The 24828-nt window shown below is 31.2% G+C and overlaps 1 protein-coding gene across 1 annotated transcript; it reads right to left on the bottom strand.

Moving 5' to 3' along the window:
• Positions 1 to 427: 427 nt before the first annotated feature.
• On the bottom strand, positions 428 to 844 carry LOC124431204. The gene has a single exon (XM_046978809.1). The coding sequence runs from the start codon at positions 842 to 844 to the stop codon at positions 428 to 430; it is 417 nt and encodes a 138-aa protein (XP_046834765.1).
• Between the last annotated feature and the right edge of the window lie 23984 nt (positions 845 to 24828).

Genomic DNA, 24828 nt, shown 5'->3' with positions numbered 1-24828 from the left:
GTGGCAGGAATCTGAAGCAAAGTTGGTGGCACGTCTATGGGCCGCCCATATCATTCTATTCTTTACGTACGATTGCCCTCACGCAGCAGGCAACCCTGTTCCACTGCTTATGCCCTCGCAGCATTTTCTCGACAATGTTGTCCGGCGAGAAGTCTCCGAGCTCCTGCTCCAGGGCAAATCGTTCGGCGCTCCACCGTGCACATATAAAGAATGTGTGGTGGTCGTCGTCAACGGTTGAGTCGCCATAGGGGCAGTTGCCATCTGCTGCTTTCCTCATCTTTGCGAATTAGGAGCGGAATAATCCATGTCCAGTCAGGAATTTGGTGAGGTAGAAATCTACCTCTCCCGCCTCCTGGTTTATCCAGATCTCTAGTCGACAGATGAGTCGGGCAGTCCATCTGCCCCTAGTTTCCTGCTCCCATCTGCTTTACCAGATCTCGATGCTGGTAGACCTGGAGAGCCTTGATGCCTCCTCCTTACCCAAAACGGACCTCTGCTGGTGGACGAATAGTCTCTCCCAGGCTAGAAGATCTATCGGAATTACTCCCGCGACCACTACCACAGCGGATTCAGAGACCGTGCAGTAGGACGACGCGATTCGGTGAGCGCCCCACCTCTGTACCGCGGCTATGCGCTTGCGATATTTCTCCTTTCGCAGCGCCTTGGCCCATATTTCTACGCCGTACAGCATGACTGCGTCGGCGGCACAAATATTTATTAGCCTAGTGCATGGCCGGGGGTCGTTGACATAGGCCATGAGTGTGCCCAGCGTGGCTACAACTATTGCCGCCTTGTCAGCCGCCCTTATTATATGCTCTCCGTAATTCAGTTTGCAATTGAGCATCACTCCTACAGTGAAGCTGCGCAAGGTGTTGAAGCGCTTCTTCGTTAAAAGCACGATCTCTGTTTTCTATGCTGCTAAGGATAGCCCGTGCTTTTCCATCCAGGAGATGACTCTGCGCATGACATGGTTGAGCTGCAGCTGTGCCCCCTCCGTGTCTCTTGTAGTTATGAAAACTGGAATGTCATCTGCATACTCAACCAAGAAAGCACCATCAGGAATGCCATACGTACGATACCGTCATAGAATATATTCCAGATATCCGGTCCTAGTATGGAGCCCTGAGCTGCCCCCTATGACAATTCCAAGCTTCTTGGACCATCGCCTGTATTGTATTCTAGAAAGCACTCGTTCAGGTAATCCCCAAGAATTCGGAGTAGGTATCCCGGAACTCTGAAATTACGTTCGAGCGCTTCCATGGCCAAGTCCCACCTGACGGAGTTGAAGGCATTTCTCACGTCTAAGGTGGCCAGCAGACACAAAGAGCGGGAATGGTGATTCCTGGGCACGGCCATTTTTGCGGCCGTGACAACCTCCAGAACTGCGTGGGTGGTGGAGAGGCCGGATCGAAATCAATACTGTCGGGCAGCGAGATCCCCTGCTGCCCTCACGGCTGCGTGCAACCGTGGCCTAAGCTGCTTCTCCAGGCTTGCCAGCCGTATCGAGCATACAGATAGGCCTGAATGACGAATGCATCTGCTGGACCCTTGCCCTTACTGATGAGCACAAGCCTCGCTTTCTGCCACGGGACGGGGAAGATGCCTTCACTGAGGCACATGATGTACATGTTTAACAAGAGCTCAGGATAACTCTGCGCGATGACTTTAATTATTTCCGCTGGAAGTCCGTCAGGATCTGTAGCTTTCTTGTTCCGCTTAAAAGATGCGGCCCTAAGTAGCTCTTCTTCCGTAAATTGTGGCGCCTCTGTTATGCCAGACGCAGCCATGATTATCTCTGTCTTCGGCTGTGACGAGAACAGAGTATGCACGATGTATTCTAACGTCCTCGCGTCCTGAGGGATTCCTTGCATTCGAGTCCTCAGCTTGCGAGAAACGATCTGATACCCTAATCCCCACGGATTCTGATTGTTTTACAGGCAAGGCTCCTTCCAGCACCATCTTTGACTGGCCTTGATGGCCCACCTAAAAAGCGTTTTGGGCGCTTGATACTATCCAGACAAAGGAGCAGCGTCAAGTTCGCGTCCCTTCGCTCGTTGTACCAATCGGCGAAGCATTAAGCACTTCTTACGAAAATCTGCGATCTCGTTCGTCCACCAGTAAGCAGTACGCCTCTGCAGTTTCGTGGTCTTCTTTGGCACCGCTATCGCGCAAGCCTTTTGGATGAGCTGCATAGTTGCTGCAGCAATCATCCTGGCTTGCGCTGGTGGCGATAGACTCGCGGAAGCAATTTGAAGGGATCTCCAACCTTCTTCTATGACCGAAGAAACCCTCTCACGATCCATTTTTGCAATATTCCACCGTGGGGGTCTTTCTGGTATTGTCACGGCTGGCCTCCTATCGTGTACATCGAAGAGGATGTACTGATGGTCGCTCCTGATATAATCCTCAATTACCCGCCAGCCTGCGACCCTTGCTACAAGTTGTTCGTTGACTAGAGAGACGTCCGGGATCGTCTCTCTGTAGCCAGGCCTACGGAATGTTTTTGTCGAGCCTGAGTTGAGTACTGATAGCTCTAGTCTCGACGCCAACTCCATGATTCGTCTTCCTCTGGAGTCCGACCTGGCCTCCCCCCATTTGAGAGTTTTGGCATTGAGGTCTCCAGCCACACTGAGATCCCCTTGCATTTCCCGCAGCGCGTCTTCCAGATCGTCCAGTTTGGTCTGGAAGTCGTCTATCCGGTCGTTCGGGGTGAGATATACACTGACATAAGTCCTCGAGTTGTGTCTCACCCAAACGTATCTGCATGCGGATCCTTGATCCGACTCATGTAAATGTCGGGGATCTGGGATCCAAATGGCCGCGGTGACAAATTTGTCTGCGTACCATCCGAATCCTGCTGTGTCCTGGTACTGTTCCCTGATTAAAACGATATCAGTTTGTTTCTCTTGGCAGAGCTGGTTTAGAAGGAGGTGCAAGGTCCTGCTCATATTGAGATTACCCTGAAGTACCCTCATCCTGTTGTCCTTTTGTTGGCTGTTGCATGGGCCTCCTGGAAAGCTTTGCAGACCCTTCATCCCGCCAGATGCTTCTTAGGTTCATCAACGCTATTGGACCACAACAAACAAGTAGGATCGCTGACCTTGCATTCTTCGAACTTGTGCTCCGTGGCGACGCAAAAATTTCAAAACTTACTGCGATCTTGGCCCATGCACGAGGCGTTATATTGACCATAGTCGAGACAGCGGTAGCATCGCCTCACTTCTGCTCTTCGCCTGACCCTGCAGCTAACGAAGCCGACCAGCACTCGGCCCTCCTTTAAAAGCTTCGCAGCTGCTTCCTCTTATAGTCTGACGAGAGCCAGGCGTTTTTGTCTCCCGTTGGGGTTCGTCAATTTAAACTCTAGTTTCCCCGCGTAGTCTGGCATGATCCTCTTTAGGGTCTCCTCGACTTCCTCCACCGATGTGAAGCAATCGCAGTTCCGTACTTCCAGCGCAGCTTTAGGGACCAGTTCCGTGATGTTGCTCGTTTCTCCTACTTCTTTCCTGACGGTTTCTGCAAATGAGACCCTAATATGCGCTGTGGTCTTCTTAAGTTCGAGGAGAACTCCTCCAATTCTGGTCTGACGGAACGATCTAACGTCTAGCCCTGTGTCGCTGGTCTTGAAGCACTGGTGGATATTTCCGACTACGTCTGTGTAAAATTTACCTTCCCATGTTTCAGGAAGATCACGTCTGGCCTTGTTCTCTTTCTCGGCCTATCCTCCGATTTGCTAGGCATCATTTTCTCCTGCTGTGGGTGTATATAACAATAAGGATAGTAATTATAAGAATAATAATAATAATAACAATAATAACGATTATAACGATAATAATATTAAGAATAATAACGATAATAACGATAATTACTATAATAAGGTTAATAATAATAAAATTATTAACGACAATTACGATAATAACGGTAATAATAAAAATAATAAAAATAACAATAACAACACTAACGTATATATTGATAATAATAACAATATTAACAATAATAACCGTAATAATTGTAATATTTATAACGATAATTACGATAATAACGCTAATAATAATAATAAAAATAATAACAAAATTGACGTTAATAAAGATAATAATATATAATCATTGTTAATAACGAAAATAATGATAATACTGCTAACAATAGTAACAATTTTAACTTTTATAACGATAATAATAATAGCAATAATAAATATAATAACGATAATAACGATGATAACAAAGCAATAATAGCGATAGTAACGACAATAAAAATAAAATTAATAACGATAATTACGATTATAAAGATGATAATAATAATAATTACAATAATAACGTTAATAAAGGTAATAGAAATATTATTGATAACGATAATAACAATAATAACGATAATAATAATAATAATAATAATATCGATAATAAAATAATTGCGATAATAACGATAACATTAATCATACTATTATCAATAAAAAAGATAATAATTATAATATCGAACATAATAATTATAATTACAATAGAAACAACATTAATAGTAAAAACGAAATTAACTTTAATAATAATAACATTAATAACCATATTAATGATAATAATAGAAATAATAATAACAATAATAACGATAATAACAATAATAACGTTCATATTATAATTATAATAATAATAATAACGATCACATCGACAATTAGGATAATTATAAGAATAACGTTATAAACAATAATAACGATATGAACGATGTTAATTATATGAATAATAGTTACAATAGGAACGATACTGATGATTATATATTTTTTGATATAACATTAATATGGACGATAACTATATTATCGATGAAAATAATAACGATAATATCGATTGTTTCGGTAATTATATTAACAATAATACAGGTAATAACTATAATAATAATAATAGTAATAATAATAATAATGAAATTAATGATATTAAAGAGAATAACAATAATAATAATAATAATAATAATAATAATAATAATAATAATAATAATACCGATGACAACGAAAGTAATAATAACAATAATTACAATAATAACGATAATAATAGTAGCGATAATAACGATAATAGGATAATAACAAAATTAGTGATGATAAAAATAACAATAACAACGACAAAAAAGATCTTAACGATAATAATGATTATAATAATAACAATGATAGCTATAATAACGAAAATAACGATATTAACGATGTTAATGATAATAATAATAATAGTAATAACTACAATAACGATAATAGTGTTAATAACGTTAATAACGATATTAATAGTAATAATTATAACAATAATAACAATAATAATCATAATAAGGATAATAATGATAATAACGATAATAATGTTAACAATGATAATAGCGATATTATGGATTGTAACGATAATAAAATTAATTTTTATAACGATAATAACGATAATAACGATAGTAACGATTATAACGATAATAATAATATTTATAATTACAATAATTACAAGATTAAAGTATTGTCGACAATAACGATAATAATGATAAAAGTAATAAGTATAAAAACAATAATAATTCTAATAATATAAACAATAATAACGGTAATAATTATATTAACAATAACGATAATAACGATAATAACGTTAACATGGATAAAAATAGTAACAGTATTATCGATAATAACAATAATAATAATAATAATTATAAAAACATTAATTAAAATAATAAGGATAATATCGATAATGCTAATGATAATATTTATAACGAATGTAAGGATAGTAACGATGACAACGATGATAATAATAACAATAATAACAATAATAAAGATAACAACGAAATTAAGGAAAATAACATAAAATTAATAACAATAATAACAATAGAAAAGATAATAACGATAATAACGATAATGACGATAAAAACAATAATAATAATAATAATAATAATAATAATAATAATAATAAAAGTAACAACGATATTAACGATTACAGGGATAATAATAATAACATTATGATTAGGTTTTTCGTCAATTTTCATATGAAAACACGTATTTAAACATAGTAAAAACGTTATATTCTTGTTATATTCTTTATTCTGCATCGATAGAATATAAGATCAATGAAATTGAACGAGATTTCAACTTTAGTTTTTCGACGATACGCGTATATGAGCGAAAAATCGTATTTACGATATGAAAGAATGTTAAAAACTTTTGATTCCAATATAAAATAGATGTTTGATCTTATGAAATGATATGTTCTGAATCGATTGGTAACATTTTTCTAACTGTGGCACAAGTATTATTAAAGCTTTCACGATTTTATCTTCGCATATACCGAAACTCGCGTATGTCGATTACGTTTTTCGACAATTATCATATGAAAACGCGTATTTAAACATAGTTAAAACGTTATATTCTTTATTGTGCATCGATAGAATATAAAATCAATGAAATTGAACGAGATTTCAACTTTTCGTTTTTCGACGATACGCATATATGAGCGAAAAAACGTATATACGATATGAAAGAATGTTAAAAACTTTGATTCCAATATAACATAAATGTTTGATCTTATGAAATGCGATGTTCAGAATCGATTGGAAACATTTTTCTAACTGTGGCACAAGTATTATTAAAGCTTTCACGATTTTATCTTCGCATATACCGAAATTCGCGTATATCGATTAAGTTTTTCGACAATTATCATATTAAAACGCGTATTTAAACATAGTTAAAACGTTATATTCTTTATTGTGCATCGATAGAATATAAAATCAATGAAATTGAACGAGATTTCAACTTTTCGTTTTTCGACGATACGCATATATGAGCGAAAAAACGTATATACGATATGAAAGAATGTTAAAAACTTTGATTCCAATATAACATAAATGTTTGATCTTATGAAATGCGATGTTCAGAATCGATTGGAAACATTTTTCTAACTGTGGCACAAGTATTATTAAAGCTTTCACGATTTTATCTTCGCATATACCGAAATTCGCGTATATCGATTAAGTTTTTCGACAATTATCATATTAAAACGCGTATTTAAACATAGTAAAAACGTTATATTCTTTATTGTGCATCGATAGAATATAAAATCAATGAAATTGAACGAGATTTCAACTTTTCGTTTTTCGACGATACGCGTATATGAGCGAAAAATCGTATATACGATATGAAAGAATGTTAAAAACTTTGATTCCAATATAAAATAGATGTTTTATCTTATGAAATGATATGTTCTGAATCGATTGGTAACATTTTTCTAACTGTGGCACAAGTATTATTAAAGTTTTCACGATTTTATCTTCGCATATACCGAAATTCGCGTATGTCGATTAAGTTTTTCGACAATTATCTTATGAAAACGCGTATTTAAACATAGTAAAAACGTTATATTCTTTATTGTGCATCGATAGAATATAAAATCAATGAAATTGAACGAGATTTCAACTTTTCGTTTTTCGACGATACGCATATATGAGCGAAAAATCGTATATACGATATGAAAGAATGTTAAAAACTTTGATTCCAATATAAAATAGATGTTTGATCTGATGAAATGCAATGTTCTGAATCGATGGGTAACATTTTTCTAACTATGGCACAAGTATTATTTAAGATTTCACGATTTTATCTTCCCATATACCGAAATTCGAGTATGTCGATTTCATTTTCGACAATTATCTAATGAAAACGCGAATTTAAACATAGTAAAAACGTTATATTCTTGTTATATTCTTTATTCTGCATCGATAGAATAAAAAATCAATGAAATTGAATGAGATTTCAAGTATTCGTTTTTCGACGATACGCGTATATGAGCGAGAAATCGTATATACGATATGAAAGAATGTTAAAAACATTGATTCCAATATAAAATAGATGTTTGATCTGTTGAAATGCAATGTTCTGAATCGATGGGTAACATTTTTCTAACTGTGGCACAAGTATTATTAAAGATTTCACGATTTTATCTTCGCATATACCGAAATTCGCGTATGTCGATTATGTTTTTCGGCAATTATCAAAAGAAAACGCGTATTTAAACATAGTAAAAACGTTATATTCTTTATTGTGCATCGATAGAATATAAAATCAATGAAATTGAACGAGATTTCAACTTTTCATTTTTCGACGATACGCGTATAATAGCGAAAAATCGTATATACGATATGAAAGAATGTTAAAAACTTTGATTCCAATATAAAATAAATGTTTTATCTTATGAAATGATATGTTCTGAATCGATTGGTAACATTTTTCTAACTGTGGCACAAGTATTATTAAAGCTTTCACGATTTTATCTTCGCATATACCGAAATTCGCGTATGTCGATTAAGTTTTTCGACAATTATCTTATGAAAACGCGTATTTAAACATAGTAAAAACGTTATATTCTTTATTGTGCATCGATAGAATATAAAATCAATTAAATTGAACGAGATTTCAACTTTTCGTTTTTCGACGATACGCGTATATGAGCGAAAAATCGTATATACGATATGAAAGAATGTTAAAAACTTTGATTCCAATATAAAATAGATGTTTGATCTTATGAAATGCAATGTTCTGAATCGATTGGTAACATTTTTCTAACTGTGGCACAAGTATTATTAAAGATTTCACGATTTCAACTTCTCATATACCGAAATTCGCGTATGTCGATTAAGTTTTTCGACAATTATCTTAAGAAAACGCGTATTTAAACATAGTAAAAACGTTATATTCTTTATTGTGCATCGATAGAATATAAAATCAATGGAATTGAACGAGATTTCAACTTTTCGTTTTTCGACGATACGCGTATATGAGCGAAAAATCGTATATACGATATGAAAGAATGTTAAAAACTTTGATTCCAATATAAAATAGATGTTTTATCTTATGAAATGATATGTTCTGAATCGATTGGTAACATTTTTCTAACTGTGGCACAAGTATTATTAAAGTTTTCACGATTTTATCTTCGCATATACCGAAATTCGCGTATGTCGATTAAGTTTTTCGACAATTATCTTATGAAAACGCGTATATAAACATAGTAAAAACTTTATATTCTTTATTGTGCATCGATAGAATATAAAATCAATGAAATTGAACGAGATTTCAACTTTTCGTTTTTCGACGATACGCATATATGAGCGAAAAATCGTATATACGATATGAAAGAATGTTAAAAACTTTGGTTCCAATATAACATAGATGTTTGATCTTATGAAATGCAATGTTCAGAATCGATTGGAAACATTTTTATAACTGTGGCACAAGTATTATTAAAGATTTCACGATTTCATCTTCGCATATACCGATATTCGCATATGTCAATTATGTTTTTCGACAATTATCATATGAAAACGCGTATTTAAACATAGTAAACACGTTATATTCGTTATTGTGCATCGATAGAATATAAAATCAATGAAATTGAACGAGATTTCAACTTTTCGTTTTTCGACGCTACGCGTATATGAGCGAAAAATCGTATATACGATATGAAAGAATGATAAAAACTTTGATTCCAATATAAACGAAATGTTTGATCTTATGAATTGCAATGTTCTGAATCGATTGGTAACATTTTTCTAACTGTGGAACAAGTATTATTAAAGATTTCACGATTTCATCTTCGCATATACCGAAATTCGCGTATGTCGATTACGTTTTTCGACAATTATCATATGAAAACGCGTATTTAAACATAGTAAAAACGTTATATTCTTGTTATATTCTTTATTCTTCATCGATAGAATAAAAAATCAATGAAATTGAATGAGATTTCAAGTATTCGTTTTTCGACGATACGCGTATATGAGCGAAAAATCGTATATACGATATGAAAGAATGTTAAAAACTTTGATTCCAATATAAAATAGAAGTTTGATCTGATGAAATGCAATGTTCTGAATCGATGGGTAGCATTTTTCTAACTATGGCACAAGAATTATTTAAGATTTCACGATTTTATCTTCCCATATACCGAAATTCGCGTATGTCGATTTCGTTTTTCGACAATTATCTAATGAAAACGCGTATTTAAACATAGTAAAAACGTTATATTCTTGTTATATTCTTTATTCTGCATCGATAGAATAAAAAATCAATGAAATTGAACGAGATTTCAAGTTTTCGTTTTCCGACGATACGCGAATATGAGCGAAAAATCGTATATACGATATGAAAGAATGTTAAAAACTTTTATTCCAATGTAACATTGATGTTTGATCTTATGAAATGCAATGTTCAGAATCGTTTGGTAACATTTTTCTAACTGTGGCACAAGTATTATTAAAGATTTCACGATTTTATCTTCGCATATACCGAAATTCGCGTATGTCGATTAGGTTTTTCGACAATTATCATATGAAAACGCGTATTTAAACATAGTAAAAACGTTATATTCTTTATTGTGCGTCGATAGAATATAAAATCAATGAAATTGAACGAGATTTCAACTTTTCGTTTTTCGACGATACGCGTATATGAGCGAAAAATCTTATATACGATATGAAAGAATGTTAAAAACTTTGATTCCAATATAAAATAGATATTTGATCTTATGAAATTATATGTTCTGAATCGATTGGTAACATATTTCTAACTGTGGCACAAGTATTATTAAAGCTTTCCCGATTTTATCTTCGCATATACCGATATTCACCTATGTCGATTACGTTTTTCGACAATTATCATATGAAGACGCGTATTTAATCATAGTAAAAACGTTATATTCATGTTATATTCTTTATTCTGCGTCGATAGAATATAAAATCAATGTAAATGAACGAGATTTCAACTTTTCGTTTTACGACGATACGCGTATATGTGCGAAAAATCGTATATACGATATGAAACAATGTTATAAACTTTGATTCCAATATAAAGGAGATGTCTGATCTTATGAAATGCAATTTTCTGAATCGATTGGTAACATTTTTCAAAATGTGGCACAAGTATTATTAAAGATTTTACGATTTTATCTTCGCATATACCGAAATTCGCGTATGTCGATTAGGTTTTCCAACAATTATCATATGAAAACCCGTATTTAAACATAGTAAAAACGTTATATTATTGTTATATTCTTCATTCTCTATCGATAGAATATACAATCAATGAAATTGAACGAGATTTCAACTTTTCGTCTTTGGACGATACGCGTATATGAGCGAAAAATCGTATATACGATATGAAACAATATTAAAAACTTTGATTCCAATATAAAATACATGTTTGATCTTATGAAATGCAATTTTCTCAATCGATTGGTAACATTTTTCAAAATGTGGCACATGTATTATTAAAGATTACACGATTTATCTTCGCATATACCGAAATTCGCGTATGTCGATTACGTTTTTCGACAATTATCCTATGAAAACGCGTATTTACATAGAGTAAAAACGTTATATTCTTGTTATATTCTTTATTCTGCATCGATAGAATATAAAATCAATGAAATTGAACGAGATTTCAAGTTTTCGTTTTTCGACGATACGCGTATATGAGCGAAAAATCGTATATACGATATGAAAGGATGTTAAAAACTTCGATTCCAATATAAAATAGATGTTTGATCTTATGAAATGCAATGTTCTGAATCGATTGGTAACATTTTTCTAACTGTGGCCCAAGTATTATTAAAGATTCACGATTTTATCTTCGCATATACCGAAATTCGCGTATGTAGATTACATTTTTCGACAATTATCATATGAAAACGCGTATTTAAACAAAGTAAAAACGTTATATTCGTGTTATATTCTTTATTCTGCTTCGATAGAATATAAAATCAATGAAATTGAACGAGATTTCACGTTTTTGTTTTTCGACGATATGCGTATATGAGCGAAAAATCGTATAAACGATATGAAAGAATGTTAAATACATTGATTCCAATATAAAATAGATGTTAGATCTGATGAAATGCAATGTTCTGAATCGATGGGTAACATTTTCCTAACTGTGGCACAAATATTATTAAAGATTTCACGATTTTATCTTCGCATATACCGAAATTTGCGTATGTCGATTACGTTTTTCGACAATTATCATATGAAAACGCGTATTTAATCATAGTAAAAACGTCATATTCTTGTTATATTCTTTATTCTGCATTGATAGAATATAAAATCAATGAATTTGAACGAGATTTCAACTTTTCGTATTTCGACGATACGCGTATATGCGCGAAAAATCGTATATACGATATGAAAGAATGTTAAAAACTTTGATACCAATATAAAATAGTTGTTTGATCTGATGAAGTGCAATGTTCTGAATAGATTGGTAACATTTTTCAAACTGTGCCACAATTATTATTAAAGATTTCACGATTTCATCTTCGCATATACCGAAATTCGCGTATGACGATTACGTTTTTCGACAATTATCATATGAAAACGCGTATCTAATCACAGTAAAAACGTTATATTATTTAGTCTGCATCGATGGAATATAGAATCAATGAAATTGAACGAGATTTCAACTTTTCGCTTTTCGACGATACACGTATATGAGCGAAAAATCATATATACGATATGAAAGAATGTTAAGAACTTTGATTCCAATATAAAATAGATGTTTGATCTCATGAAATTCAATGTTCTGAATCGATTGGTAACATTTTCCTAACCGTGGCACAAATATTATTAAAGATTTCAAGATTTTATCTTCGCATATACCGAAATTTGCGTATGACGATTACGTTTTTCGAAAATTATCATATGAAAACGCGTATTTAAACGTAGTAAAAACGTTATATTATTGTTATATTCATTATTCTGCATCGATAGAATATAAAATCATTGAAATTGAACGAGATTTCAAGTTTTCGTTTTTCGACTATACGCGTATATGAGCGAAAAATCGTATATACGATATGAAAGAATGTTAAAAACTTTGATTCCAATATAAAATAGATGTTTGATCTTATGAAATGCAATGTTCTGAATCGATTGGTAACATTTTCCTAACAGTGGCACAAGTATTATTAAAGATTTCACGATTTTATCTTCGCATATACCGAAATTCGCATATGTCGATTAGGTTTTTCTACTATTATCATATGAAAACGCGTATATAAACAAAGTAAAAACGTTATATTCGTGTTATATTCTTTATTCTGCTTCGATAGAATATAAAATCAATGAAATTGAACGAGATTTCACATTTTTGTTTTTCGACGATACGCGTATATGAGCGAAAAATCGTATAAACGATATGAAAGAATGTTAAATACATTGATTCCAATATAAAATAGATGTTAAATCTGATGAAATGCAATGTTCTGAATCGATTGGTAACATTTTTCTAACTGTGGCACAAGTATTATTAAAGATTTCACGATTTTATCTTCGCATATACCGAAATTCGCGTATGTCGATTACGTTTTTCGACAATGATCATATGAAAACGCTTATTTAAACAAAGTAAAAACGTTATATTCTTGTTATATTCTTTAATCTGCTTCGATAGAAAATAAAATCAATGAAATTGAACGAAATATCAAGTTTTCGTTTTTCGACGATATTCGTATATGAGCGAAAAATCGTATATACGTGATGAAAGAATGTTAAAAACTTTGATTCCAATATAAAGTAGATGTTTGATCTTATGAAATGCAATATTCTGAATTGATTGGTAACATTATTCTAATTGTGGCACAAGTATTATTAAAGATTTCACGATTTTATCTTCGCATATACCGGAATTCGCGTAGGTCGATTATTTTTTCGACTATTATCATATGAAAACGCGCATTTAAACATAGTAAAAACGTTATATTCTTTATTCTGCATCGATAGAATATAAAATCAATTAATTTGAACGAGATTTCAACTTTTTGTTTTTCGACGATACGCGTATATGAGCGAAAAATCGTATAAACGATATGTAAGAATGTTAAAAACTTTGATTCAAATATAAAATAGATATTTGATCTTATGAAGTGCAATGTCCTGAATCGAATGGTAACATTTTTCTAACTGTGGCACAAGTATTATTAAAGGTTTCACGATTTTATCTTCGCATATACCGAAATTCGCGTATGTCGATTACGTTTTTCGACAATTATCATATGAAAACACGTATTTAAACATAGTAAAAACGTTATATTCTTGTTATATTCTTTATTCTGCATCGTTAGAATATAAAATCAATGAAATTGAACGAGATTTCAAGTTTTCGTTCTTCGACGATACGCCTATATGTGCGAAAAATAGTATATACGATATGACTGAATGTTAAAAACTTTGATTACAATATAAAATAGATGTTTGATCTGATGAAGTGCAATGTTCTGAATCGATTGGTAACATTTTGCAAACTGTGCCACAATTATTATTAAAGATTTCACGATTTCATCTTCGCATATACCGAAATTCCCGTATGACGATTACGTTTTTCGACAATTATCATATGAAAACGCGTATCTAAACACAGTAAAAACGTTATATTATTTATTCTGCATCGATGGAATATAGAATCAATGAAATTGAACGAGATTTCAACTTTTCGTTTTTCGACGATACGCGTATATGAGCGAAAAATCGTATATACGATATGAAAGAATGTTAAAAACTTTGATTCCAATATAAAATAGATGTTTTATCTTATGAAATGATATGTTCTGAATCGATTGGTAACATTTTTCTAACTGTGGCACAAGTATTATTAAAGTTTTCACGATTTTATCTTCGCATATACCGAAATTCGCGTATGTCGATTAAGTTTTTCGACAATTATCTTATGAAAACGCGTATATAAACATAGTAAAAACTTTATATTCTTTATTGTGCATCGATTGAATATAAAATCAATGAAATTGAACGAGATTTCAACTTTTCGTTTTTCGACGATACGCATATATGAGCGAAAAATCGTATATACGATATGAAAGAATGTTAAAAACTTTGGTTCCAATATAACATAGATGTTTGATCTTATGAAATGCAATGTTCAGAATCGATTGGAAACATTTTTATAACTGTGGCACAAGTATTATTAAAGATTTCACGATTTCATCTTCGCATATACCGATATTCGCATATGTCAATTATGTTTTTCGACAATTATCAATTGAAAACGCGTATTTAAACATAGTAAACACGTTATATTCGTTATTGTGCATCGATAGAATATAAAATCAATGAAATTGAACGAGATTTCAACTTTTCGTTTTTCGACGCTACGCGTATATGAGCGAAAAATCTTATATACGATATGAAAGAATGATAAAAACTTTGATTCCAATATAAACGAAATGTTTGATCTTATGAATTGCAATGTTCTGAATCGATTGGTAACATTTTTCTAACTGTGGAACAAGTATTATTAAAGATTTCACGATTTCATCTTCGCATATACCGAAATTCGCGTATGTCGATTACGTTTTTCGACAATTATCATATGAAAACGCGTATTTAAACATAGTAAAAACGTTATATTCTTGTTATATTCTTTATTCTTCATCGATAGAATAAAAAATCAATGAAATTGAATGAGATTTCAAGTATTCGTTTTTCGACGATACGCGTATATGAGCGAAAAATCGTATATACGATATGAAAGAATGTTAAAAACTTTGATTCCAATATAAAATAGAAGTTTGATCTGATGAAATGCAATGTTCTGAATCGATGGGTAGCATTTTTCTAACTATGGCACAAGAATTATTTAAGATTTCACGATTTTATCTTCCCATATACCGAAATTCGCGTATGTCGATTTCGTTTTTCGACAATTATCTAATGAAAACGCGTATTTAAACATAGTAAAAACGTTATATTCTTGTTATATTCTTTATTCTGCATCGATAGAATAAAAAATCAATGAAATTGAACGAGATTTCAAGTTTTCGTTTTCCGACGATACGCGAATATGAGCGAAAAATCGTATATACGATATGAAAGAATGTTAAAAACTTTTATTCCAATGTAACATTGATGTTTGATCTTATGAAATGCAATGTTCAGAATCGATTGGTAACATTTTTCTAACTGTGGCACAAGAATTATTAAAGATTTCACGATTTTATCTTCGCAAATACCGAAATTCGCGTATGTCGATTAGGTTTTTCGACAATTATCATATGAAAACGCGTATTTAAACATAGTAAAAACGTTATATTCTTTATTGTGCGTCGATAGAATATAAAATCAATGAAATTGAACGAGATTTCAACTTTTCGTTTTTCGACGATACGCGTATATGAGCGAAAAATCTTATATACGATATGAAAGAATGTTAAAAACTTTGATTCCAATATAAAATAGATATTTGATCTTATGAAATTATATGTTCTGAATCGATTGGTAACATATTTCTAACTGTGGCACAAGTATTATTAAAGCTTTCCCGATTTTATCTTCGCATATACCGATATTCACCTATGTCGATTACGTTTTTCGACAATTATCATATGAAGACGCGTATTTAATCATAGTAAAAACGTTATATTCATGTTATATTCTTTATTCTGCGTCGATAGAATATAAAATCAATGTAAATGAACGAGATTTCAACTTTTCGTTTTACGACGATACGCGTATATGTGCGAAAAATCGTATATACGATATGAAACAATGTTATAAACTTTGATTCCAATATAAAGGAGATGTCTGATCTTATGAAATGCAATTTTCTGAATCGATTGGTAACATTTTTCAAAATGTGGCACAAGTATTATTAAAGATTTTACGATTTTATCTTCGCATATACCGAAATTCGCGTATGTCGATTAGTTTTTCCAACAATTATCATATGAAAACCCGTATTTAAACATAGTAAAAACGTTATATTATTGTTATATTCTTCATTCTCTATCGATAGAATATACAATCAATGAAATTGAACGAGATTTCAACTTTTCGTCTTTGGACGATACGCGTATATGAGCGAAAAATCGTATATACGATATGAAACAATATTAAAAACTTTGATTCCAATATAAAATACATGTTTGATCTTATGAAATGCAATTTTCTCAATCGATTGGTAACATTTTTCAAAATGTGGCACATGTATTATTAAAGATTACACGATTTATCTTCGCATATACCGAAATTCGCGTATGTCGATTACGTTTTTCGACAATTATCCTATGAAAACGCGTATTTACATAGAGTAAAAACGTTATATTCTTGTTATATTATTTAGTCTGCATCGATGGAATATAGAATCAATGAAATTGAACGAGATTTCAACTTTTCGCTTTTCGACGATACACGTATATGAGCGAAAAATCATATATACGATATGAAAGAATGTTAAAAACTTTGATTCCAATATAAAGTAGATGTTTGATCTTATGAAATGCAATATTCTGAATTGATTGGTAACATTATTCTAATTGTGGCACAAGTATTATTAAAGATTTCACGATTTTATCTTCGCATATACCGGAATTCGCGTAGGTCGATTATTTTTTCGACTATTATCATATGAAAACGCGCATTTAAACATAGTAAAAACGTTATATTCTTTATTCTGCATCGATAGAATATAAAATCAATTAATTTGAACGAGATTTCAACTTTTTGTTTTTCGACGATACGCGTATATGAGCGAAAAATCGTATAAACGATATGTAAGAATGTTAAAAACTTTGATTCCAATATAAAATAGATATTTGATCTTATGAAGTGCAATGTCCTGAATCGAATGGTAACATTTTTCTAACTGTGGCACAAGTATTATTAAAGGTTTCACGATTTTATCTTCGCATATACCGAAATTCGCGTATGTCGATTACGTTTTTCGACAATTATCATATGAAAACACGTATTTAAACATAGTAAAAACGTTATATTCTTGTTATATTCTTTATTCTGCATCGTTAGAATATAAAATCAATGAAATTGAACGAGATTTCAAGTTTTCGTTCTTCGACGATACGCCAATATGTGCGAAAAATAGTATATACGATATGACTGAATGTTAAAAACTTTGATTACAATATAAAATAGATGTTTGATCTGATGAAGTGCAATGTTCTGAATCGATTGGTAACATTTTGCAAACTGTGCCACAATTATTATTAAAGATTTCACGATTTCATCTTCGCATATACCGAAATTCGCGTATGACGATTACGTTTTTCGACAATTATCATATGAATACGCGTATCTAAACACAGTAAAAACGTTATATTATTTATTCTGCATCGATGGAATATAGAATCAATGAAATTGAACGAGATTTCAACTTTTCGCTTTTCGACGATACGCGTATATGAGCGAAAAATCATATATACGATATGAAAGAATGTTAAGAACTTTGATTCCAATATAAAATAGATGTTTGATCTTATGAAATGCAATGTTCTGAATCGATTGGTAACATTTTCCTAACAGTGGCACAAGTATTATTAAAGATTTCACGATTTTATCTTCGCATATACCGAAATTCGCATATGTCCATTAGGTTTTTCGACTATTATCATATGAAAACGCGTATATAATCAAAGTAAAAACGTTATATTCGTGTTATATTCTTTATTCTGCTTCGATAGAATATAAAATCATTGAAATTGAACGAGATTTCACATTTTTGTTTTTCGACGATACGCGTATATGAGCGAAAAATCGTATAAACGATATGAAAGAATGTTAAATACATTGATTCCAATATAAAATAGATGTTAAATCTGATGAAATGCAATGTTCTGAATCGATTGGTAACATTTTTCTAACTGTGGCACAAGTATTATTAAAGATTTCACGATTTTATCTTCGCATATACCGAAATTCGCGTATGTCGATTACGTTTTTCGACAATGATCATATGAAAACGCTTATTTAAACAAAGTAAAAACGTTATATTCTTGTTACATTCTTTAATCTGCTTCGATAGAAAATAAAATCAATGAAATTGAACGAAATATCAAGTTTTCGTTTTTCGACGATATTCGTATATGAGCGAAAAATCGTATATACGTGATGAAAGAATGTTAAAAACTTTGATTCCAATATAAAGTAGATGTTTGATCTTATGCAATGCAATATTCTGAATTGATTGGTAACATTATTCTAATTGTGGCACAAGTATTATTAAAGATTTCACGATTTTATCTTCGCATATACCGGAATTCGCGTAGGTCGATTATTTTTTCGACTATTATCATATGAAAACGCGCATTTAAACATAGTAAAAACGTTATATTCTTTATTCTGCATCGATAGAATATAAAATCAATTAATTTGAACGAGATTTCAACTTTTTGTTTTTCGACGATACGCGTATATGAGCGAAAAATCGTATAAACGATATGTAAGAATGTTAAAAACTTTGATTCCAATATAAAATAGATATTTGATCTTATGAAGTGCAATGTCCTGAATCGAATGGTAACATTTTTCTAACTGTGGCACAAGTATTATTAAAGGTTTCACGATTTTATCTTCGCATATACCGAAATTCGCGTATGTCGATTACGTTTTTCGACAATTATCATATGAAAACACGTATTTAAACATAGTAAAAACGTTATATTCTTGTTATATTCTTTATTCTGCATCGTTAGAATATAAAATCAATGAAATTGAACGAGATTTCAAGTTTTCGTTCTTCGACGATACGCCTATATGTGCGAAAAATAGTATATACGATATGACTGAATGTTAAATACATTGATTCCAATATAAAATAGATGTTAGATCTTATGAAATTCAATGTTCTGAATCGATTGGTAACATTTTCCTAACCGTGGCACAAATATTATTAAAGATTTCAAGATTTTATCTTCGCATATACCGAAATTTGCGTATGACGATTACGTTTTTCGACTATTATCATATGAAAACGCGTATTTAATCATAGTAAAAACGTCATATTCTTGTTATATTCTTTATTCTGCATCGATAGAATATAAAATCAATGAAATTGAAGGAGATTTCAAGTTTTCGTTTTTCGACGATACGCGTATATGAGCGAAAAATCGTATATACGTTATGAAAGAATGTTAAAAACTTTGATTCCAATATAAAATAGATGTTTGATCTTATGAAATGCAATGTTCTGAATCGATTGGTAACATTTTTCTAACTGTGGCACAAGTATTATTAAAGATTTCACGATTTTATCTTCGCATATACCGAAATTCGCGTAGGTCGATTATTTTTTCGACTATTATCATATGAAAACGCGCATTTAAACATAGTAAAAACGTTATATTCTTGTTATATTCTTTATTCTGCATCGTTAGAATATAAAATCAATGAAATTGAACGAGATTTCAGGTATTCGTTTTTCGACCTTTCGCGTATAAGAGCGAAAAATCGTATATACCAAATGAAAGAATTTTAAAAACTTTGATTCCATTATAAAATAGATGTTTGATCTTATGAAATGCAATGTTCTGAATCGATTGGTAACATTTTTCTAACTGTGGCACAAGTATTATTAAAGATTTCACGATTAATCTTCGCATATACCGAAATACGCGTATGTCGATTACGTTTTTCGACAATGATCATATGAAAACGCTTATTTAATCAAAGTAAAAACTTTATATTCTTGTTATATTCGTTATTCTGCATCGATAGAATATAAAATCAATAAAATTGAACGAGATTTCAAGTTTTCGTTTTTCGACGATACGCGTATATGAGCGAAAAATCGTATATACGATATGAAAGAATGTTAAAAACTTTGATTCCAATATAAAATAGATGTTTGATCTTATGAAATGCAATGTTCTGAATCGATTGGTAACATTTTCCTAACAGTGGCACAAGTATTATTAAAGATTTCACGATTTTATCTTCGCATATACCGAAATTCGCATATGTCGATTAGGTTTTTCTACTATTATCATATGAAAACGCGTATATAAACAAAGTAAAAACGTTATATTCTTGTTATATTCTTTAATCTGCTTCAATAGAAAATAAAATCAATGAAATTGAACGAAATATCAAGTTTTCGTTTTTCGACGATATTCGTATATGAGCGAAAAATCGTATATACGTGATGAAAGAATGTTAAAAACTTTGATTCCAATATAAAGTAGATGTTTGATCTTATGAAATGCAATATTCTGAATTGATTGGTAACATTATTCTAATTGTGGCACAAGTATTATTAAAGATTTCACGATTTTATCTTCGCATATACCGGAATTCGCGTAGGTCGATTATTTTTTCGACAATTATCATATGAAAACGCGTATCTAAACACAGTAAAAACGTTATATTATTTATTCTGCATCGATGGAATATAGAATCAATGAAATTGAACGAGATTTCAACTTTTCGCTTTTCGACGATACGCGTATATGAGCGAAAAATCATATATACGATATGAAAGAATGTTAAGAACTTTGATTCCAATATAAAATAGATGTTTGATCTCATGAAATTCAATGTTCTGAATCGATTGGTAACATTTTCCTAACCGTGGCACAAATATTATTAAAGATTTCAAGATTTTATCTTAGCATATACCGAAATTTGCGTATGACGATTACGTTTTTCGAAAATTATCATATGAAAACGCGTATTTAAACGTAGTAAAAACGTTATATTATTGTTATATTCATTATTCTGCATCGATAGAATATAAAATCATTGAAATTGAACGAGATTTCAAGTTTTCGTTTTTCGACTATACGCGTATATGAGCGAAAAATCGTATATACGATATGAAAGAATGTTAAAAACTTTGATTCCAATATAAAATAGATGTTTGATCTTATGAAATGCAATGTTCTGAATCGATTGGTAACATTTTCCTAACAGTGGCACAAGTATTATTAAAGATTTCACGATTTTATCTTCGCATATACCGAAATTCGCATATGTCGATTAGGTTTTTCGACTATTATCATATGAAAACGCGTATATAATCAAAGTAAAAACGTTATATTCGTGTTATATTCTTTATTCTGCTTCGATAGAATATAAAATCAATGAAATTGAACGAGATTTCAACTTTTCGTTTTTCGACGCTACGCGTATATGAGCGAAAAATCGTATATACGATATGAAAGAATGATAAAAACTTTGATTCCAATATAAACTAAATGTTTGATCTTATGAATTGCAATGTTCTGAATCGATTGGTAACATTTTTCTAACTGTGGCACAAGTATTATTAAAGATTTCACGATTTTATCTTCGCATATACCGAAATTCGCATATGTCGATTAGGTTTTTCTACTATTATCATATGAAAACGCTTATTTAAACAAAGTAAAAACGTTATATTCTTGTTATATTCTTTAATCTGCTTCGATAGAAAATAAAATCAATGAAATTGAACGAAATATCAAGTTTTCGTTTTTCGACGATATTCGTATATGAGCGAAAAATCGTATATACGTGATGAAAGAATGTTAAAAACTTTGATTCCAATATAAAGTAGATGTTTGATCTTATGCAATGCAATATTCTGAATTGATTGGTAACATTATTCTAATTGTGGCACAAGTATTATTAAAGATTTCACGATTTTATCTTCGCATATACCGGAATTCGCGTAGGTCGATTATTTTTTCGACTATTTTCATATGAAAACGCGCATTTAAACATAGTAAAAACGTTATATTCTTTATTCTGCATCGATAGAATATAAAATCAATTAATTTGAACGAGATTTCAACTTTTTGTTTTTCGACGATACGCGTATATGAGCGAAAAATCGTATAAACGATATGTAAGAATGTTAAAAACTTTGATTCCAATATAAAATAGATATTTGATCTTATGAAGTGCAATGTCCTGAATCGAATGGTAACATTTTTCTAACTGTGGCACAAGTATTATTAAAGCTTTCACGATTTTATCTTCGCATATACCGAAATTCGCGTATGACGATTACGTTTTTCGACAATTATCATATGAAAACGCGTATCTAAACACAGTAAAAACGTTATATTATTTATTCTGCATCGATGGAATATAGAATCAATGAAATTGAACGAGATTTCAACTTTTAGCTTTTCGACGATACGCGTATATGAGCGAAAAATCATATATACGATATGAAAGAATGTTAAGAACTTTGATTCCAATATAAAATAGATGTTTGATCTCATGAAATTCAATGTTCTGAATCGATTGGTAACATTTTCCTAACCGTGGCACAAATATTATTAAAGATTTCAAGATTTTATCTTCGCATATACCGAAATTTGCGTATGACGATTACGTTTTTCGAAAATTATCATATGAAAACGCGTATTTAAACGTAGTAAAAACGTTATATTATTGTTATATTCATTATTCTGCATCGATAGAATATAAAATCATTGAAATTGAACGAGATTTCAAGTTTTCGTTTTTCGACTATACGCGTATATGAGCGAAAAATCGTATATACGATATGAAAGAATGTTAAAAACTTTGATTCCAATATAAAATAGATGTTTGATCTTATGAAATGCAATGTTCTGAATCGATTGGTAACATTTTCCTAACAGTGGCACAAGTATTATTAAAGATTTCACGATTTTATCTTCGCATATACCGAAATTCGCATATGTCGATTAGGTTTTTCGACTATTATCATATGAAAACGCGTATATAATCAAAGTAAAAACGTTATATTCGTGTTATATTCTTTATTCTGCTTCGATAGAATATAAAATCATTGAAATTGAACGAGATTTCACATTTTTGTTTTTCGACGATACGCGTATATGAGCGAAAAATCGTATAAACGATATGAAAGAATGTTAAATACATTGATTCCAATATAAAATAGATGTTAAATCTGATGAAATGCAATGTTCTGAATCGATTGGTAACATTTTTCTAACTGTGGCACAAGTATTATTAAAGATTTCACGATTTTATCTTCGCATATACCGAAATTCGCGTATGTCGATTACGTTTTTCGACAATGATCATATGAAAACGCTTATTTAAACAAAGTAAAAACGTTATATTCTTGTTATATTCTTTAATCTGCTTCGATAGAAAATAAAATCAATGAAATTGAACGAAATATCAAGTTTTCGTTTTTCGACGATATTCGTATATGAGCGAAAAATCGTATATACGTGATGAAAGAATGTTAAAAACTTTGATTCCAATATAAAGTAGATGTTTGATCTTATGCAATGCAATATTCTGAATTGATTGGTAACATTATTCTAATTGTGGCACAAGTATTATTAAAGATTTCACGATTTTATCTTCGCATATACCGGAATTCGCGTAGGTCGATTATTTTTTCGACTATTATCATATGAAAACGCGCATTTAAACACAGTAAAAACGTTATATTCTTTATTCTGCATCGATAGAATATAAAATCAATTAATTTGAACGAGATTTCAACTTTTTGTTTTTCGACGATACGCGTATATGAGCGAAAAATCGTATAAACGATATGTAAGAATGTTAAAAACTTTGATTCCAATATAAAATAGATATTTGATCTTATGAAGTGCAATGTCCTGAATCGAATGGTAACATTTTTCTAACTGTGGCACAAGTATTATTAAAGGTTTCACGATTTTATCTTCGCATATACCGAAATTCGCGTATGTCGATTACGTTTTTCGACAATTATCATATGAAAACACGTATTTAAACATAGTAAAAACGTTATATTCTTGTTATATTCTTTATTCTGCATCGTTAGAATACAAAATCAATGAAATTGAACGAGATTTCAAGTTTTCGTTCTTCGACGATACGCCTATATGTGCGAAAAATAGTATATACGATATGACTGAATGTTAAAAACTTTGATTACAATATAAAATAGATGTTTGATCTGATGAAGTGCAATGTTCTGAATCGATTGGTAACATTTTGCAAACTGTGCCACAATTATTATTAAAGATTTCACGATTTCATCTTCGCATATACCGAAATTCGCGTATGACGATTACGTTTTTCGACAATTATCATATGAAAACGCGTATCTAAACACAGTAA

The sequence above is a fragment of the Vespa crabro genome, chromosome 20 (genome assembly GCF_910589235.1).
Source record: "Vespa crabro chromosome 20, iyVesCrab1.2, whole genome shotgun sequence".
In the NCBI taxonomy this organism is placed as follows: Eukaryota; Metazoa; Arthropoda; class Insecta; order Hymenoptera; family Vespidae; genus Vespa; species Vespa crabro.
Note: the sequence above shows the minus strand (reverse complement) of the source record. Positions and strands in the feature narration are given on the sequence as shown.